Genomic DNA, 15,018 nt, shown 5'->3' on the forward strand with positions numbered 1-15,018 from the left:
ACTCTACAATGAAACTGTGTTTTAATATCTAAATAATATTTTATATATCGCAGAACTAGGATAAAATCAAATTTTTTTTAATTCTATGTACCTACAAACATGATGTAATAATATGTATATATTACAAAAAGGATTGGAAGGAAGAAACGTTTGCTCGGCATGTAAAAGATCATACCATAACGTGGTATACTGATGCTTCCAAAACCAAAGCAGGGACAGGGATAGGAGTATTTGGGCCGAAAACTAAATACTCCAAATAATCAATGGGCACCTACCCCAGTATCCTTCAGGCAGAAATCTACGCTATCGAAAGCTGCGGACAATTTATCTTAGATAGGAACTATCGAAAACAGGAAATAACCATCTTATCCGATAGTCAAGCAGCACTAAACGCCATCAACTCAGTAACCATCAATTCGAAGTTGGTCAAAGAATGCCTAGACAAGCTCAAAAAATTAGGCAAAGAAAATAAAGTCCTTCTACTCTGGGTGCCTGCTCATCTAGGGATAGAAAAGAAAAAGCAAATGATTTAGCTAGAAAAGGAGCGAACAGAACACTAACTGGACCAGAACCGTTCTACCGTTCTGTTTTCCAAGCGGAAACCAACTGTTTTACATCACTCTGTAGAAAACCTACCCGATTTTCAACCCGAGGTAATAAACTTAGATTAGGTTAATTAAAACACTTTCGGTACAAATAACAAAATATTATATTAATAAAGTGCGTACGCCCGACAAAATAATACAGAGAAGTGTCTTCAATACAAAACTAAACTCGACTAATTCTAAAAAGAATAAAAGCTTATAAACTATGGGTATTCCGGCGGTCAAAGAGCGAAGGGAAGTGAAAAAATCGATATTTTCTAAAAATAGCAGGGACTGCATACATTGAACTGCCGAAATCGTAAATTCTAACAAATAATAAAAATAAGGAGAATTCGCACTGTCAACGTTAACATCTTTTATCTCTTTTACCCTTTTTCGTGCGTATCCAACATCCTCCCACCTGAGGAACGATAACATTCAAGTTAGCGTAACTCACAAAAAACTTAAGAAAAGAAAGATACAAACAAAAAAAGCTTATCAACTACTTTGCAGTCAAAAATTTTTCAATAAATGCATACTAGACTAAAAACACAAACATTAGTAATTTTAACAATAATCCTATTTCTAACCTATATCGCCTCAGATTCATACAGAAAATCTAAAGGGCGGTTTTGATATGCGACCACTACGCGTAACTTTTACGGGTACTCTGCTTTCAACAGACACTCCCGCACTTGCACTCTCATCGGTTGGGAGCAAACCTGGCAGGTGTGACTCCTGTGGAGTCACTCTATTGCATCCTCTGAAGGCTCGATGACGTCTTCTACCCCATCCCCTTGGACCGCTGAATCAACACACTCGAGCGGGTAAAGACGTTGGACGGGTCTCAATAGCTGCCCCTTAGACGTCACTAACCGAACTAGACGAATTTGTTTGTCTTTACTCGGTATAAGATCAACGACGCGCGCTAGCGGCCAGTCCATACGTTTGTCTTGGTCATTCCCGATTAAAACTACATCACCCAATTTTAACGAACCGCGCGGTTTCCCCTCATAAAACATTCGTAACTGTCCCAAATACTCATTACGAAATCTACGGCGTAAATCGTCTCGTAACTTTTGCTTGTAACGTAGTTTCCGACACACAGACGAACGGTCAACAACGTCGTAATCCGGTAGACCGTGTTCATGGTGATCTACCAAAAACATCGCTGGAGTAAGTGCGATCAACTCGTGCGGATCGCTGGATACATATGTGAGCGGCCTAGAATTAATAACCGTTTCAGCATCACACACTACTGTCAATAAATCTTCGTAATTTAGACTGGTACGTCCCAAAACTTTACGTAATAGCTGCTTCAAAATGCCGATCAACCGCTCCCAAAACCCTCCCCACCATGGAGCACTTGGAGGGTTGAATCGCCACACGATTCTCTCGTTAACTGAAAATTTCATAACCTCCTGCCAGTTCAGTTGGGATAACAGATTTTCAGCGCCCACGAAGTTGGTACCATTGTCGCTGAATATAGTTTTAGGTCGTCCTCTTCGCGCTACAAATCTGCGTAAGGCCTGAATAAAAGAATGTGTCGACATAGAGGTCACCAATTCCAGATGCACAGCTCGATAGATGGCGCAGGTAAAAATACAAATCCAAATCTTGAGTCCATCCTTCAGGTACAGCGGGCCGGCCATATCAATTCCAATCACCTCAAATACAGAGGCGTCGTGTACCCTGTCCAATGACAACGGAGGAACATTCACACGAATCGATTTTGAATTGAATCTTTTACAGATGAAACATTTCGACAGCGCGGATCTTATTGCTCGTCGTCCTCCTAATACCCAATACTTTTCACGAAGTTTACTCATTACTCCCTGTATACCAACGTGGGAAGAGTCAAAATGCTCTTTCAGGATCAACTTTTCAGTAACAGGGTGTCTGCAGGGCAATACAATCGGAAATCTAAAATCTACACTGTCTTCTCTATTCGAAATTCTCGTTCTCAAGCGTATTATTTTATGTTCATCAACAAACGGATCGAGGTGCTTTATCTTTACGTCATCCACCCCCGAAAAACTCTGACTTTGGATGATTTCAAAAATACGCTTTTCTCCTCTCTCAATTTCTTCAACAGTCAAGTCCCCTGTTGCTCTTTGAACTGGCTTCCTTGAATTGTGGATGAATCGCAGAATCCAACTCATCATTCTGACAATTCTCAAAAAACTGGAAAAGTAAGACAGATGCCAGAAATCGTTGTCATTATTCACCAGCGCAATTAATTTCTTCCTGCGTTCCTGTGCAACTTCTGCTTCATCACACTCTATTTGCTGGTTAGGCCACAAATTTGGTTCATAGTACAGCCACCTCGGACCCTCCCACCATTTGGATTCAACAAGTTGTTTAGGTGAACAACCTCTAGAAGGAAGGTCGGCTGGATTCAAATCCCCTGGTACGTGTCGCCAAGAATTGGAGGACGTCAATGAGCGAACTTCTGATACTCTATTACAAACAAATGTTCCCCATTCTTCCTGACGTTGAATCCATGACAAAACAGTTGATGAATCGGTCCAAAAATATGATTCTGCGTCACTTTGTAGATTTTTCCTCACATTTTCATACAATCTGGCACCAATTACAGCTGCTAACAATTCAAGTCTCGGTATTGTTAATTTACGGACGGGAGCAACTCTTGATTTAGCTGCCACAATATGAACAGTTACTGTACTATTCCGGACCACTCGGAAAAACACAACTGCAGAAAATGCTACTTTACTGGCGTCACAGAAAATATGTAAACTAAGATGTTCTACTTCTTCGGTACCAGTACCCATCCAACGAGGAATCTCTATTTCCTTTAAATGTGGTAACCCTCTAAACCATTCTCGAAAAAGTCGTTCAGTATCAGCGTCAACTGTCTCATCCCAGGTCAATTTCTTCTCCCATAACTTCTGAAGTAGTAATTTCGGCACCAAGGTTGTAGGACAGGTGAAGCCAATGATCAAATACCTTTTGTGCCATAGATAGTATTAATCTTTTGCTTATAACCATTTCATCAAATTTCGAGCTGCTCCTCAAGCATCCATCACTAATTTTTATTACATCTCTAGCCAAATACCAATTAAGACCAAGCAACGGAACCATAGCTGTCTCATCGTTATTTTCATCGCTGAACTCCCACCCTCTTAGTTCAAAATTAGCTTCCCTCATGGCTTCGGTAGCTTCTTGTATAAATCTCAATAAAGAAGTCTTATCTGGAACACTAACAACGCAATTGTCTACATAAAATCCTCGTTCTAGCTTCTTAATCGTGTCTAGAGAGTATTTAGTATTTCCGTTCTGAACATTTTCCAAACAATTGGCGAGGTGATGTTCAATGTTGCCCCTAACAGAAATGGACTGCTGTTCACTCCAAAAACGACACGTCTATGGCGAAACACAATAAGGTTTTCTTCAGAATCCACCCAGAGAAATTTCAAAAAATCACGGTCTCTTTCATTAATACCTATCTGCAGAAAGGCCTTTCGAATGTCTGACACAACCCCGATAGAATTTTCTCGAAACCTCAGTAAAAGAGCTGGTATTAATTCAATCAAATTCTCACCTTTTTCTAGACAGTGGTTCAAGGATGGACTATCAATTTCCCTTGCTGATGCATCGAACACAGGCCGGATTTTGGTTGTCGAATCTTCCTTAATGACCGGCCGATGAGGAAGATAATGCCCGTTTTCACTGACACCACTATCAATATGTATCGGTTCAATTATACCTTCCGATAACCATTCTTGGAAAACGGCTCCATAAGACTCCACAAGATTGTCTTTCTTCAATTTCTTCAAGGTTGACTGTAATCTCCTTTCAGCAATCTTCCGGTTTGAAGGCAATGGACGGTGACCCTCTATCCAAGGAAGTCGCACCTCGTATCGACCTTCAGCATTCAGTGTCACGGTTTCTTTAAAGAAATGTATAGCTGCGGCAGCCCTTTCTTCTCTCGATTTCCTTTCTGATGGTTCAGTAATACCCAATGTATCAAGTTCCCATAGGTTGGTTAGGTAAGTATCATTCAACAACAACGATAAACTTGTAGCTGCCAAACTGGAACACGATTTGTCTTTTGCAGCTTCAACATCGTAGACCTTGCCCAAAAGCGTCCAGCCTAATAGTGTTTCTATGGCAACCAAACCACATTTTAATACACGCCGTTTCCCTGTATAAAGTCTTCCAACTACATCGGCACCAATTAGTAACTCAATGGGGGAAGAATCTTGAGTACCATGTATCTCAATGTTTAATTCTTCCAACTCAGTTATCCAAGGTCCACATCCTATGGCAGGAACACTGGTACAAATAACCTGCTGATCCAACACCTCAAATTTACATGCATAATTTTCATGACGAAGTCGGATGTCATAACATTTGTGTGGTACCTGTGTAACAACTCCTCCAAAGAGCCCATGTGCAACCAATTCTTCTCTTTTGGCGGTGTATCCCAACTGCGTAATAGTAGATTTTAATAGATACGATCTTTGCGACCCGGTGTCTATGAGCGCGCGTATCTCACAAGATCCATTTTCTGACCTTGCGGTTACCCGTAAAGTTTGCAAAAACACCAAACAGTTCCCATTGTTTGTAAGGGTTTGCTCTGCGGTATCTTTAGCCTTTTTATCGTCCCTATCAGGATTGACAGAACCGTTTGAACACAAGGTTAGGTGAGCTCGGCCACAAACGATACACCTTAATCTAGATCTGCATCTTGTAGACAAATGACCAAACTTAAGGCATCTAAAACAGACCTTTTTCTCTTTGCATACTGTTTTCTTTTGATCAATTGAAAACTTTTGCGCCTTGAAACAACTCTCACTAGCATGCGCCCCATCACAAAAAATACATTTTGTCACATCGCAGTTCATTAAACCGGCAGCGGTAGGTAACCTTGTTTCGGAAGATTTCGAATTTTTTGCATTTGATGAATCTTTTCCTGATGCACTAGAAAGCCCTAGACCCTGAGTAGCTAAAATTATCCGTTGCTCATTTTCTACTTCGCCCCTAAGAAATTGCATTAAACTTTCAAGCCGAGTTTCCATAGATGGATTTGCTGGAAGATTGGCCTGCGATCTCTGCCAGACGCGCAATAATTCCGACGGCAAACACGATTCTATGAGGGGAAATAACATCGCCGAACATTTATCCGACGCGACCCCTAACGTTTCTAATGCGCGCAACTGCGTTTCTATCCGATCGTATAAAGATGACAAATCCATTTTACTCTTAGAAACCGCGTTATTTATTATCAGTCCGAGCATCTCCCGAACGTACACCTCGATTTGAAGGTCGTCCCGACCGAAGCGCGATTTTAAAGCATTCACCACTTTTTCATAGTTTTCGCCGATCGCAGGAAAACTTTCGACCAACTGTCTAGCCCTACTACCCGGCACTGTTGATTGTATCAAATATAGGACCTTATCGTTATTATCAATATCCGAATCCGAATCGATTTTGCTAAACTGACCCCAAAATGGCAGCCATTCACGAATATTGCCATCAAACTTGGTCAACTCAATTATTGGTAATTTAAACTTTCGCCTACCTGCTTGATTTGAGACGTTGCTACCCACTACAGATACCTGGTCACCAGCATCAGCACCTTCTTCTTCTTGTGACGTCGTACCCTCTGACTGCTGTAGGCTATGGTGGCGAAGTTTCAAATCTACGAACCGTTTCTTGTAGACGTCCGTCGAATCCATGTCGGCAGTTAATTCGGCTTCAGTTGTCTCAGGATTTTCCATTAAAGAACTGCAAATCTCATTATTTGCCACTTCCAAACTTTCGTTTTTACCACACAACATTTCCCAGCACACATTAACTGCTTGAAAATCACATTCTCGGCTTTTAGCAAAAGCTCAAGGTCATTCGCGCACTTCGTGAAACTACTGCGCAACGCGCCGCGATATTTTTTCTTCACTTCATTTTGAATAAACTCCGAGAAATATTTGACACCTCCCTTATAGTCACTGCGTATCTCTTTAATTACCGAAAGTCCTGTCACGGTCGCCAATAATTTTACATCACTCTTTAGAAAACCTACCCGATTTTCTTTAGGTAATAAACTTAGATTCGGTTAATTAAAACACTTTCGGTACAAATAACAAAATATTATATTAATAAAGTGCGTACGCCCGACAAAATAATACAGAGAAGTGTCTTCAATACAAAACTAAACTCGACTAATTCTAAAAAGAATAAAAACTTATAAACTATGGGTATTCCGGCGGTCAAAGAGCGAAGGGAAGTGAAAAAATCGATATTTTCTAAAAATAGCAGGGACTGCATACATTGAACTGCCGAAATCGTAAATTCTAACAAATAATAAAAATAAGGAGAATTCGCACTGTCAACGTTAACATCTTTTATCTCTTTTACCCTTTTTCGTGCGTATCCAACAAACTGAAAGCTGAACTGAAAAATCTGGAAGACTCCATCCGTAACCTGGAATGGGTGTCTTCCGACGGTCTAAGGCACTCGAAAAAGTTCCTCAGAACTTACGAAGATTTTCCTTGATTTAAGTAAAAACAATCTTCGGATTGTCACGGGGTTTCTAACAGGACACTGTCTCCTCAACGAACACCTCAGTAGGCTGAAGCTGAGAAACAACGGCGAATGCAGATTCTGCGAGGAAAATGGGGAAACATCAGAACATCTTATCACTGAGTGCGCTGAGACTACGACCGTTCGTGCCATGAACTTTGGTTCGGCTTATGTCGAGGATGGAGAGCTGGCGTCTGTGGAGCCGTCTCAGATACTGGCTTTTGTTAAAGCCCTGAGACTGTATGATGAGTTACAACTCGTTATAACTCAAGAAAGGAGAACACACAATATATCTGTAAGGTCGCGGTGATTAACTATCCTCCTAAACATTCTACATTCTACATTAGGAATGTAGCAATCCATTTAAAAATCCCAGCTTTAATGTAAAAATATATATTATTTTCCATGTCTCTAAATAATAATAATAGCTCCCGTATATAGCGTTTGACGCCTTGGGAGTAGCAAGGTACAGCTTGCTATACTAGAGCCGTTCGGTATACAAGGAAGGTAATGTGGCTAGCACTACGCTTCAACCGCCTATTATTACCTCAGGATTGTAAATCCCAAGTACTCATTTAAGGCTGAGTCGACCTAGGTACCGAAACTATTTTTATTTTAATAAAAATAGTCGGCTGATGAAATGCCGGGTGTGGGAATTGAACCCACACCTTGAGATTGGTGGACGAGAGCCTGTACCTCTACGCCACCGGGCACCATCTCTCATGTCTCTAAATATATCTTTAAAATGAACGTTGTCATTTCTCGCATATCATGTAACAATCTGAAATAGGAAACATCATATGGAGCTTCTTATAAACAGTAGGTGATTCTGTATATTTAAATTTATTTAGTAGCACGATTTGAAATATCAAATCCTATTTCTAAAGTATACTATAAATCAGCTAACTTAAAGTACATAATCCATGTTACAAATATTTACACTTTAAGAATTTAAAAAAATCATTAATGCAAAATCATGTAGAAACGATATAATTAGAATAATTTGCTTGGTACCTAGTTATGACTTTATATTCCAAAACAATGATTGCTGTTTACCTGCTAATTATAAAGTTGTTCTCAAGTGGTAAGTCTTATTATAGAAATATTTAGATAAGTTGTCGAATCCATAATTGTTGCATCTCATTAATTTGTTTTAAAAATTACGAAAAAATGAAATAGAATTGTTAAGATATACATTTTTTTCAGTATTCACGGTACCTCAAAAATGTGGCTTTTTTTATTTTAGGACTATTTTTTTAAAACAAAAGCTCTAGAAAGAAGTAGTAATAATATTTTCGTATGTTTTAGGATATTTTTTAAACCCCAATTTACAATGTAAAAATGTTACAGTGCGTAACATTCATCACATGTGTACAAGCCTGGCATGTTTTGAAGAACTACCAGCATTAGAATATTTCTGCACAAACGTTTAGTAAGTTACTATTAAAATAAGGAAAATAACATTGGTTGTCTTTTGCTTTGCTTTAATAGCTAAAAACAAATTAAACGAGGAAATAATTGGATGCTAATTTAATGATAATAAGTAATAGTTATTATTTATTTATTTTTTGTTTTTTGGTTTAGTTTCTTTGAGCTGGTATACTGTATTTTTTTTTCTTTTTATTCTTGGCTTTAGGTCGTTGGGGGTGTAAAGATGTTATTTGATTTTGTTTATTATTTTATTTTTATCGACGACGACGTTTCGACAGTCATATGCCTTTTTCAAGTCTTGAACGTAGATTTCTATAGAATTAAAATTGTGAAAAACTGCACAAAAACAAAATACACACATATTAAAACTATTATTTTATTTGTTTAGGGACCTCACATTTTAGTATACAACACGTATTTTCTCGCAAACCGTTTTGTATATAAACATATTCATCGTTTCAATAGCCGATGTCTACTGTTATAGACCGTGAGCTGACTACATAAAAAACCTTATCATCGTTACATGGCTAATTTTTTGTGTGAAGTATCCTTTTTTGTAGCCATTATGAAATAGTCATGTCTGCCAGCGCGATCCCGGGGCGGCCAATCGAAAGGGTGAAATTTTGACACTAAAAATATTACAAGGTACACGTGTTATAATTGCGAAAATAGCTTTTATTTATTATTAAGAAACGTGTAAAAGTGTTGACAGACATTTTTCTCGTAGCTAAATGCCGGCAGTTGGTAAATTTGCGGTGAACAGGCAGTTCTAAAGAGTTTTCTAAAATATACAGGAAAATATAAAAATAATGCACGATTTTCTACATCTTTTTTGTGAAAAAAAAAACTCATAAACTTGTTCCTGGGGCGAAATATATCAGCCTTAAAAGAATTTTCACCTCTTTAAGACTCACCCTGTATAAGCGTTTTCAGGAAACGGTGGCCGCGTTATCAATTGAAACATAATACCTGTAAGTTTACAAAAATTTTACGGTGCAGATATCGACTCAGAGGAAGACTCGTTTTCGAGAGCGGGGATCTGCAGTACGATGAGTCAGATACAAATAGTGAGACAGAATAGTAAATGTATGATATCTGTTATGAAATAATAAAAAATATATTTATAATATAATCGTATACATGATTTATCTATACTTAAATGGATGAGGGAGGCGAGCGTACCCTGAAAGCGCTAGAGTAATATCGCGCTTTTGATAACTGTCTGCAGCTGATTTAGCCACGATATTTTTGTTTACCCTTTTGCATACGGCTTTTAAAACAAATAAATATGACATTCCACCAATCGGCATACATATGTATGCCATATATTTTTTCATTCCTCAAATTTCATTTTTTAATAATTTTCGAGATAATTTTTAAAGTTTCATGCCTCTTTCGCGTTGTCTGTCGGCATTTTAGCGACTAGAAAAATGTCTGCCAACAATTTTCCACGTTTCTTAATAATAAATGAAAGCTATTTTCGCAATTATAACTCGTGTACCTTATAATATTTTTAGTGTCAAAATTTCACCCTTTCGATTGGCCGTCCCGGGATCGCGCTGGCAGACATGACATTTCATAATGGCTACACAAAAGGATACTTCACACAAAAAATTAGCCATGTAACGATGATAAGGTTTTTTATGTAGCCAGCTCTCAATAATAACTGGGAATAATTATTAAAAACTGCTCATCGCGTTATCGATGTCGGCGTCTTGTCACTGTTGTCTGGTTGATTGGTCGTTTAGGTACCTATAGTTTGATTTCAGATAATGCAGATTTTAATGTGCTATTTGTGGTTTTTTTATTGGATTTTTTTTGTATATTTGGTATACTCTATGAAGTGATTTTAAGTGTTCATGTCCATTTTTCAATTATTAAAGTGCCTACTTAGATACATTTAAAATTATCTAGTGTATAGTAAATGGTTTAGTGTATAGTAAATGGGTTTGTTTATTTTTTTTATGAAATGTTTTTTTCCTATTAAAATAAACATAGCTTTAACAAAATCACTAGTTGGCCGTTTTTAAATACAGGGTGTTAATTAAGTATCTGGTCAAATTTCAGAAGGTGATTCTTTGAGTGTTTTTACGTTAAAAAGTTCATATAAACATGTGTCCGGAAATGCATAATTTTAAAGATACAGGGTGTCAAGATGTAATAGATATTATTTATTAATATCTCAAAGACCCGTTGGCCGATTTTCTTTAAATTTTGCCATGTTGATCAGGTAGCACTAATTAAATGATAATCATTATTATTTACAACACTATTCAAACGATAAAAACTTATCAACTTAACCCAATAAATATTTTGCAACGCCTTGGATTCATTTATTTTTACGCTTTTTCTTTGTCCTAAGTTATTAATTAAAATAATAATAATCATATAAAAAAAATATGAGTCCTAATGCCTAAATTTCAGTAAAATGTATCAGCAGATCCGATGAGACCTGAGTTATTATAATATGTTTTGCAACTTAATGATTTTAATAATTATTCCCTTTAATGCATTTATCTATCCTACGCGCCAAGAAAAAAATATTGCATTGGTCACTGTTGTCTGGCTGATTAGCCGTTTAGGTATAGTTTGATTTCAGGTAATGCAGATTTTAATGTGCCATTTGTTTTTTTTATTGGATTTTTTTTGGCATATTTGGTATACTCTATGAAGTGATTTTTCAATTATTAAAGTGCCTATTTAGATACATTTAAAATTAATTAATTAGTGTACTCGTATAGTAACTGTAATGGGTTTGTTTATTTTATGTATTTTTTTCCTATTAAAATAAACATAGCTTTACTTACAAAATCACTAGCTAGCCATTTTTAAATACAGGGTGTTAATTAAGTATCTGGCCATACTTCAGCAGGTGACCCTGGTGGACTTTTTTTATTTATATCTCAAAGATCCGATTGCTGATTTTGTTGAAATTTCGCCGTGTTGTGAACTTTGATAAGTTACCACTAATTAAATGATATAAATTATTATTTACAACAATATTCAAACGATAAAAACTTATCAACTTATCCCAATAAATATATGGCAACGCCTTGGATTCATTTGTTTCAACGCCTCGCCTGTTGGCGGTGGAAACCATATGTAAGCTTTTTCTTTGTCCTAAGTTGTTAAATAAATAATAATCAAATAAAAAATATGGTAATTAGTCTAAATTTATTATTTATGGGATTCTGCTCTTTCTCGTATAATTTGCTCCTTGCTTCTCATACGGAAATAGTTAGATTAAAAACTGTACCTAACAACCCATGCCTTGACACATTTTCTTTTAAAGTAATACCGGCTCTCTTTATCCGCCAGCTCAGACTAAACATTCATATCCATAAATTAGTTGGCCCACCGATAAGACCTCATTTCAGCCATCGAACGTCCTTGCCCTATTAGCTCATTAACGCCGGCTCTATGTGTTGACAGGCAGGTTATTGAACCCATGTCGCCTCTAGCATGTCGTTTTTTCAAAGACCATATAAACGCGCCCAGAAGTATTTTCAATACTAAAAAATCATTACAGTTGAGGGTTGGAACCTTTGGTGTTACACAGCAAAATGAAATTACACTAAATCACCACAATACACCAAAACACTTTTACTTTTACACTGGACGCGCGTTTCGCTAACCATGTTAGCATCATCAGCAGATGATTTTAAACTAAAGTACAATCTACAAGTTGAGCGTTTATATACTCGACCAGTAGGTACCGAGTGGGCGTGGCAAAATCTAGCCAACCGAGTCAGAGCCAACTGAGCGTAACAGTTAATTTCCGCCACTAGAGTAGTAGGAACGGAGAACTTGAAGGAATTGGACCGTTGACTCTGTTCATACTATCTTTACATTTATTAATTCTGATGCTTTCATATGCATCTAATTGCCTGTAATTTGAGACTTGTTTAATTAATTTTAAATTATTAAGATTTATACAATGTTCTTTATCGACAATATGTTCGGCAACGTAAGATTTATCCGGTCTACCATATCTTATTTGAGTTAAATGTTCTTTAAATCTAGTTAATATCGATCTTCTAGTTTGCCTAACATATTTCTGATTACAATCTTTACAAGAAATTTCATAAATACCCGACCTTTCCAGTGGAGATGTTTTATCTTTTGGATTACCTAATAATTGTTGTAATTTATTATTAGCATTATACACAAGTTTATAATTGGTACCTTTTAGACCACGGGATAACTCTCTATCAAACGGTATTGAAAAATATTTAGACGTATCTTTCTCCACTTGAAAAGTCGAATTTTTAGAAATCATTAACCTATACCTACGTTTTCTAATTAATTTATCAACTAGTGAAGGAGAATATCCATTACACTCCGCTACATTCCTAATGTAATCTCTTTCTATTTGATATCTTTCTTTGGAAAGTGGGAAACTAAGTAATCTATGAACTAAGAAATTTAAACTAGCCATTTTATGTTCAACACTATGATGTGATTCATTAGGAATATATCTGCGTGTGGTGGTATTTTTCCTATAGATATCAAATTCCAGGCAGTTATTAGTATTTCTAATAACTAATACATCTAGAAATGGTAATCTGTCATTGTTCTCAATTTCATGCGTAAATTTAATGGAAGGAAAACGATTATATAACTTAGAAATAAAATTATTATAGTGTCTGAATGTGTGTCAAAAACAGCAAAAATATCATCCACATACCTAAACCATACTCTTGGAAAATACTCAAACTGATTCTTAGCCTCCACTTCAAACCTGCTTATGAATAAATTAGCCAAAAATGGAGACAATGGATTACCTTCCCGCTGTTCAAAAAAGTTGTTATTAAATTGAAAACAATTTTGCTTCATACATAACGATGTAAGCTCAATATATTCAGTTTTGTTGTCGAGACCATTTGCGTTCAGTAGTTCCTTCAAATAGCCTAAAGTATGTGGAATTGGAACACTTGGGAACAACGAAGATACATCAAAGGAGACCAAAAAGTGGACCAAAGTGGAAGACACCAAAATTCCACCTTCATGCAATGTTATATCTTTAATTTTGTTAATGAATTCAATATTATTTTTAACTGAGAAAGAAGTTGTCTCCCTATAAAAAAAAGTCCAGACTAGATAAAATCAGAGGTATTTAAGTATTCTATTAATTGGTGAATGCTAACTAGTTATTAAAGTTGGGATAATTAGCAATGTTGAAGTAACATCAGACATATCACAGCCACCTTGATTTTATCAAATAATAACGATCTACTGACACTAAATCATATAAATGAAAATATCTAGGAAAATATTTGTTTCAGGAGTAGGCAACCTTAATAGTATTTTGAAGCGACATACATTCTCCATTGAATATCGAAATAATATACTGGGTGTTACATTTAAAATAAAGGAGTAACATGCTTTTAAAGGTAATCAATGTTTAATATTAATTTTGTCTCACCCTGTATAACTTTTTGGATCATGTTTTAATTTCATGTAAAGTAAAATAGTTAATTTAACTACATATTAGGCTATACCGTGTAAATTCCAATTTAGGTAACTTTTATTGTAATTTAACAATTATTGTTCTTTAATTTTTAGAAAATTTGAATATGTCAAAAACCTCTCTCTTATAAAACTCACCTTTATTTTTCTCCCAGAATCCGAAATTAATAGATAGGGTGTTTTAATAGATAGGTTAACTTTTTTGGGGATACCTTGTAGAAGTTTCCATATTTTTAAAAAGTGCTCTGAATTAACTAACCTACATACGCTCACAAAATTTCATTTCAATACAAACTTTCGTTCTTCTTGGAGCCTCCGCGTCGTACGAGAGGCCACCCTGTATTTGCAGATTTTTCCTAGCACCAAAAATATTCCATTAGCATTTTTTTGATATGCAATAAGAAAGATTTCAATTTCACGTCGGCTTCATTGAATATCTAAAAAGCTGTAATCTTCTAACGTGGGTAGTAGACGCTTTATGTACCCAAACTTTTAATCAAACGCCGACATCGTACGGTTACATTTCAATTTGACGTTTTAAAAGGATTCCATGATTATGTCAACCGTATATATACGCATGTAAATAAGAAAATCGTATCGCCGCGCCGACTTTGAAGATTTACCGATTTACTTTTAGGTCCTTTGGGGAAAATTAATTTAGTTTGAACGAGACGAGCTCTCGAGTTTTACAGTGAATTAGATAAATTTGGGGATGGAAAACAGTTTTCAAACTTTAAAACATGTTTAGTAAAATATTTCTGGGTGTTTGTATAGTTAGTATAGTTTTATACAATTTTTTTTTGTTTGGCATATGTATAGGATACCACGTTGTCTTCTAGCAAGCCAATAGAATGTGGAGTACCACAAGGCTCAGTACTAGGCCCTATTTTGTTTCTTCTTTTTATTAATGACATTGCTCATCGACATAAATATCAGTGGTAAAATATGTCTTTTTGCGGACGACACTAGCTTCATTTAGAGCAACAAGGAC

General features: G+C 36.3%; 3 protein-coding genes across 4 annotated transcripts in view; 1 reads left to right on the forward strand and 2 right to left on the reverse strand.

Annotated features, from left to right (window-relative positions):
* Positions 1–1,330: 1,330 nt before the first annotated feature.
* Positions 1,331–3,376, reverse strand: LOC115875791. The gene has a single exon (XM_030891295.1). It carries the CDS (start codon positions 3,374–3,376, stop codon positions 1,331–1,333), a length of 2,046 nt encoding a protein of 681 aa, XP_030747155.1.
* Positions 3,377–3,461: 85 nt separating this feature from the next.
* Positions 3,462–6,388, reverse strand: LOC115875798. Its single transcript, XM_030891308.1, has 2 exons — positions 4,147–6,388; positions 3,462–3,796 (listed from the first exon to the last, which is right to left on the reverse strand). The coding sequence occupies exons 1-2, from the start codon at positions 6,386–6,388 to the stop codon at positions 3,462–3,464; spliced, it is 2,577 nt and encodes an 858-aa protein (XP_030747168.1).
* A 1,732-nt stretch (positions 6,389–8,120) lies between these two features.
* LOC115875978 (chymotrypsin-C-like) overlaps positions 8,121–15,018 on the forward strand; it is a 59,861-nt gene continuing 52,963 nt past the window's right edge. The window contains exons 1-2 of one of the 2 annotated variants that reach the window (XM_030891610.1): positions 8,121–8,211; positions 8,436–8,559. In XM_030891610.1, the coding sequence (XP_030747470.1) occupies positions 8,148–8,211; positions 8,436–8,559 (188 nt within the window). In that variant the 5' untranslated portion in view covers positions 8,121–8,147. The remainder of the gene's footprint in view (positions 8,212–8,435; positions 8,560–15,018) is intronic. The other variant, XM_030891619.1, reaches the window with a different exon arrangement.

The sequence above is a fragment of the Sitophilus oryzae genome, unplaced genomic scaffold, assembly GCF_002938485.1.
Source record: "Sitophilus oryzae breed Bouriz unplaced genomic scaffold, Soryzae_2.0 scaffold_1058_pilon_pilon, whole genome shotgun sequence".
In the NCBI taxonomy this organism is placed as follows: domain Eukaryota; kingdom Metazoa; phylum Arthropoda; class Insecta; order Coleoptera; family Curculionidae; genus Sitophilus; species Sitophilus oryzae.

Excerpts from the sequence above, each read along its gene's own strand:
- LOC115875791 (XM_030891295.1), bottom strand. The coding sequence starts at position 3,376 with ATGGGTACTGGTACCGAAGAAGTAGAACATCTTAGTTTACATATTTTC.
- LOC115875798 (XM_030891308.1), bottom strand. The coding sequence starts at position 6,388 with ATGTTGTGTGGTAAAAACGAAAGTTTGGAAGTGGCAAATAATGAGATT. Across the intron at positions 3,797-4,146 it reads GAACCACTGTCTAGAAAAAG|ATAAGACTTCTTTATTGAGA; the intron begins GTGAGAATTTGA and ends TTAGTGTTCCAG.